The sequence below is a fragment of the Octopus bimaculoides genome, chromosome 23 (assembly GCF_001194135.2).
Source record: "Octopus bimaculoides isolate UCB-OBI-ISO-001 chromosome 23, ASM119413v2, whole genome shotgun sequence".
Taxonomy (NCBI): Eukaryota; Metazoa; Mollusca; class Cephalopoda; order Octopoda; family Octopodidae; genus Octopus; species Octopus bimaculoides.
Window position 1 is genome coordinate 34,279,888 of NC_069003.1, and position 6,066 is coordinate 34,285,953.

Genomic DNA, 6,066 nt, shown 5'->3' on the forward strand with positions numbered 1-6,066 from the left:
GAGCGTGGCCGTTTTCGTGCGGGTGACACGTAAAAGCACCCACTACACTCTCTGAGTGGTTGGCGTTAGGAAGGGCATCCAGCTGTAGAAACTCTGCCAAATCAGACTGGAGCCTGGTGTTGCCATCCGGTTTCACCAGTCCTCAGTCAAATCGTCCAACCCATGCTAGCATGGAAAGCGGACGTTAAACGATGATGATGATGATGATGATGACTGGCTGAAGTTTTTTTTGATACCAACCTGCTTGAAAATGCTCCTGGTTTTATGGTACAAATTTTTTGTTTTTAAATAATCTTGTTCCAAACACCAGATTAATAATGAGTTATTTTATTAAATTTAACATTACTTTCAAAATGAATTGAAATGAAGGCAGTGTATTTCAACAGAAATATGGTAACAAAAGGGTTAAATTTATTCCAGTGATTTGTTGTAATTGTTGTTGTAGCTTTATTTGCCCAACTTTTATTTTCTTAAATTTTGGTCTGTTGTAAAAAAATATTTTAATGCATTCACAGTTATATAAAGTTGTAGTTAGGAAATTGATGTTTCCTGTTGTTTAGTTTTATTTCTTTGTCATTGATTTCACCACTTGTTTGAATTTAAACAACGAAGTGTATCTTGTGTGTGAATGAGAAATGGTGCCCAGTTGTTCTTTTAGGCATCCACAGAATGCATAAACATCAAGTAGCTGTGTGTGTGTGTGTGCACGTGCACATACACACACATGCAATGATTTCATAGTCTTAATAGATTCCAGCACATTCACATTCAAATCTGCCAGAATGTATTAAAAATAATTATGCAAGTCATTTTGATTCTAGCAGTTCACTATTCATATCATCATTTACTACACACACACACACACACACAGAGTTTTACTCGATAAAAAAGTACTTCATCCAGCAAGAGATAAAAATCATTTAATGTACACAATTACAAAAGAGCTGCCTTTTTTGTTTGTTTGTTTGTTTTTCTTATCATGAAGCATCCTGGTTTTTAATTACATGTAGCATTATGAACTGAGCTTGAAAGAATTCTTGTACCTACATAGCATGTTGTATAGTCTACAATTTAATGTAGAAACAATTTAATGCATGAGACTGTTAGTAGCTCCTTAGTAATTGTGTATGTTTAATGATATATATGTTATTAGGAAGCTCCAGTTATATTACCAGCTTTCTGTTTGATTTCTATGAGTTTCATTTACCCTTATGACCTTTTACTTTTTATTCAACATTCATCCATGTAGAGTCTGCAGCTAATCTTTGTGACTTGTATACGTATTGAGCTATTGAAAGCTACCCTTCAAAAGAGGAAGAAGGTAGATTCGATTAACTTGAAGGAAACAGTCTCAGCCATGAGCTGATCAAATTTTCATTGACCAAAGATATTTTTGGTTAAAGACTAAACACTTGCTTTTAATATTCGTAGAAAAAACAAAAAATCAATAAATACATTTCATTCTGTAAGTCCATTTTGACAATAAGTCTGGTTTCCATTACTATTTTGCCTTATGGTCTGTTGCTGTCAAATATTTTCTTGGCTGCACAAATGAATATTAAATTTTCGTATTGGCTTTTGACATCCTTTGCTTTCATACTTCATTTTGTTGTTTGCTCTAGAACCAATGATAAACACAGGTTTTCAAATGACAAAATTAGATTTTTATTTTTAAATTTATTCAAACTGTAATAGTTTGAAAACAAACAAAAAAAAACAATTTTTCTTTAAAGATATGACATTTCTGTACATTATTTCATTGGATACCTTAGCATTTCAACTCTACACAAATGTCTTTTGGTTTTGATATATATTTTCATATTTTACTTAGGTATAGCAATTCTAATAATCTGGTGCTAAAACACAATTTACTTAAGCTTCAGAATAAAGCATTGAGTACAGAGCATAATATGAAATTAAACAAGTGTCAAAGGAACAGGAAATTATGCAGTGAACTTCATTAGCTAACAACTGTTTCAGCTATTAGATGCAGTGCACTCGGTGCTGGACACTTGTGCGTCACCTTATAGCTTCCTCATGATGCACAGTCACTCAGCTTTGTGTGCACTGCATCTTACAGCAGAAACAGCTGTAAGCTAATGAAGGTCATTGCATAATTTCCTGTTCCTTTGCCTTCTTTTAATTTTATGTATAACAAAAGTCTGTGTGTAGATAAGAATATAGAATTTCAACCCTTTTGAGATGTAGACCTAATAATGCTCTGGCCATTCTAACTTTATATGTGAAAATTAATCTTTCTTTTTTTTCAGCCTGCTGACTGTAAGGCACTGATTGAAAGATTAAAGAATTGTTCTGAAGATGAACTATTCAGTGAGTTGACCCATATAAAGTCATGGACTTATGGGAAGGTAAGATCTTTTATATTTTGCTTAATTTTTTTTCTTGTTTGTTTTGATATCGTTAGACTTTCAATGTAAAGTTGAATGACAGAATGTTGTTATCTACCCCCCCCCTTTACAAACAGATATTATTTTGGGGATAAACACTTCAGTTTTGTCAATTTCTGTATAATTTAAGCAATAAATATGGTGTAAATACTGTAAACAAGAAATAGTTGAATAAAGCAAAAAAAGTGATTGAAAAAAAAAAGCAACATATAATAAAGAACCAACTGTTTAACCTCTTAGCATTCAGAATACTCTCTTAAATGCAATGCTTATTTATTCATAATGTTTTGAATTAATCGTGCATTATTTTGTGACTTCAAGATCTTGGCAATGTGATTGACATTGTAAGGTAAATTTGTGAGAGACCAAATCTGTCTGGTTTGAACATAAAACAATATTTGAGCCTGGTGTGGCCAGTTTAAATGCAAAGAGTTAAAACAAAAAAAAAAAGACTACATTGAATATTGGGAAAGTTAGCCATGTAGTATGATTGGTTGCAATAATATATTTATGTGTGCCAGTGGCATGTGTAAAAACATTTGAGTGAGATTGTTGCCAGTGCCGCTGGACTGGCTCCTGTGCAGGTGGCACGTAAAATACACCATTTTGAGCATGGCTGTTGCCAGTACCACCTGACTGGCCCTCGTGCCGGTGGCGCATAAAAGCACCCACTACACTCTCGGAGTGGTTGGCGTTAGGAAGAGCATCCAGCTGTAGAAACTCTGCCAAATCTGATTGGAGCCTGGTGTCGCCTCCTGGTCCTTACTTCCAAAAAAAAAATAATAATAAATAATACATAAAAACCTGCTAACAGTTAGCAACAAAGAGTATCCAGCTGTAAAATATTGCATCTGTAATGTATTAATTCATGATAGCATTAGAAAAACGAAACAGACTCTGTGGTCATTTTACAGTTTGAGCCAAAGTTACATATGGCCCAACAATGTGGGCTAACAATGGTTACAGTGTCTGTTAATCATAGCGGTGGGTTGTCATCCGAGTTCAATGGGTTAAAGGAAAGCAGACACAACAGTTCACGGCTTACTACAGTAACCAGCAACTGCAACACGTCAGGATATTGATCAGAGCTAAGTGTGAATGTTTGTAGCAAAACTGGACTGCACTAAACACACCAAGATGTTGTTAGCTGACCATGTTAGGTTGTCATTATTATAAGGATTATTTTTAGAATTAATTGAAACATGCTGCAGTATGTTTTGTCTATATAGTCTGGAAAGAGTTAATCTAACCAGTAAATACAGATTTATAAGTTTTTTTCTGTTTTCGATTAACTGTTGTTTTATTTTACAGTGTGAACTCTACCATTGGGTAGATGTTTTGGATAAATTTGATGAAATCTTGGAGAAAGCATGCCAGAGCCATTCTTCCAACAAATGGACATTTGCTTGTGATGTTTTGGGCAATGAGAAGGTAAGTGTGTCACTCATGGGAAAATTCTTTTAAAATGTATATTGAAACCTTGTGCATGTGTGGCTATGAAGTTTGCTTGTAAACCATGTGGTTTCAAGTTCAGTCCCACTGTATGATACCTTGTGCTTGGTCTTTCTTGACCAACCAAAGCTTGTGAGCGGGTTTGGTAGAAGGAAACCGAAAGAAAACCGTGTATGTGTATGTCGCGTTCTGGCCTAACGACCCTCCATGTTTGTTTCCATTCGGTTTCCTTCAGCTTATATTATTCTTTCTTCAAGATTACTGGTCTCCTAGATGTGTTACCTTCACTGTGGGGAAGGCCACATCTCTCCATGTAATGAGGGGGTTTAATTATTCTGAAGTTTGCAAGAACTAGAGAGATTGTCCCTACTATAGCTTACAGAATTCTTTCTACTCTGTATCCATTTTTACAGGTTGCTGTTGGCTCTACATCTTTGCACAGAGGGTGTTAAGAACAAGGGGGTTGTCAATAGAGAATTTGCATTGTCCCAGGGAACTCAGTTTCAGTGGAGGGAGTGGGGAGTGGGAGTATCCAGGTTGTTGAATTTGAAATGGGTAGGAGGGAAAAGTTTGCTAACCTTCGTAATTCAGTTGTTACACCGAAATAGGAATATTAAGTTTTCATGTAAAATGGGGCTTTCACCTTTTTGGCTCCTTCCTCCAGCTGAATATTTTTTATGCCAATAACAAGAAAAGTGGTTTTTACTCTAAGAGATCCTAATAAATATTAATATTGCTCGGAATATAGTCAGGGAATCCAAAACATCGTCTTTGGCAATATGTTATTGCTAATAATTTCTTCATGCATATTAAATAAATAATAAAAAAATGTTTTTGTTTTATTTTATTTAAATTTTTTTTTTTTTGCTTTTATTTTTGTTTAGCTGAAGGACCTGCTACTCCAGGTGCTACAGTTTACAGCCCTACTCATAGAACACAGCTTCTCCCGACACCTGTACAATTCGACGGAGTATTTAACCATACTACTCTCGTCATGTGATATGACAGTGGTCCTTGCTGTGCTTAATCTGCTGTATGTTTTTGGGTGAGTAAACTTTGCTGCCAACCCTTGCATTCCTCTTCCCTCAAAACATTCCTCTTCCTCTTCAAAACATATTCTTACAACATTGGATAATATGGCTGGAGATCCACGAAACACAATAATAGCGAGCATCCCAGCTTGAGCCGAAATCTCATTTTTAAAATATTTGTAAATATTTCATCATTCATTATTTTCATTTAACATCTGCTTTCCATGCTGGTATGGGTTGGACGGTTTGACTGAAAACTGGTAAGCTGGGAGAGCTGCACCAGGTATATATTGATTTGCAATGAGATCAATTGTAATAGAAACGATTCGTTTTTCTCATTGTTTTTCTCTTTTTCTTCTCATTTGTTTTTTGTAGAAAACGTTCCAACTTCATTACCAGGTTGGGTGTGGAGAAGAAGCAAAGTCTCATATCTAGACTTACACACTTGGCTGAGGTAAGGAAATAAAATTGTTCGAACAGGAGGAAATGTTTTAGTGAAAACATCTTCGTATTCTCATATGTTGTCTTTGTATATTTATGCAAACATTGTTTAATAATTCAGGCATCTGATGTATACAGTTTAATCCTTTAGCTTTCAAACCAGCCATATCTGGCTCAAAATATTCTACATCTTTTTATGCTTAAACCATCCAAATCCAACCTTTCATGCCTACCCTACAATGTCATTCTAAAAATAAGCAACCACATCATTGAAATCTTGAAGGTGTGAGATAATGCATGATTAATTCAAAACAATGTGAATGAATATGTATTACATTTGATAGGGTAATCTGAATGCTAAAGGGTTAAACTGTCAGAAATTCCTTAATTCTGAGAAGACCTTACAGAATACAAAATCTTATTTCAGCCAATCCTCATTTCTTGGTTGCTTGGCAGTAAGGTAAATCACGAGAACTATCAACCCTTTCACTGTGAAATTAACTAAATTATTTGACTAAATTCTTTGTTATATTTAAAATTGAAAGAGACACAGAGAAAATCTACAGAAATATGGTAACAAAAGGGTTTGGACTAGGGTGAAAATATGATCTGGAAAATATATATTGCTATTAACTTTTGAGGAAGCTAAGTTATCAACTATTTACTTATGTTGTTAAATTCTCTGTTTACATTGTAAAGTTGTTTCTGAAAAAAAAAAAAAAAAAAAAAAAAAA

The 6,066-nt window shown here is 34.5% G+C and overlaps 1 protein-coding gene across 1 annotated transcript in view; it reads left to right on the plus strand.

The window, feature by feature from the left end:
* LOC106871200 (E3 ubiquitin-protein ligase HUWE1) overlaps nucleotides 1–6,066 on the plus strand; it is an 89,516-nt gene that overhangs the window by 25,114 nt on the left and 58,336 nt on the right. Inside the window, exons 3-6 of the mRNA XM_052975961.1 lie at nucleotides 2,271–2,369; nucleotides 3,720–3,839; nucleotides 4,745–4,905; nucleotides 5,267–5,345. Coding sequence (XP_052831921.1) covers nucleotides 2,271–2,369; nucleotides 3,720–3,839; nucleotides 4,745–4,905; nucleotides 5,267–5,345 — 459 coding nt within the window. The remainder of the gene's footprint in view (nucleotides 1–2,270; nucleotides 2,370–3,719; nucleotides 3,840–4,744; nucleotides 4,906–5,266; nucleotides 5,346–6,066) is intronic.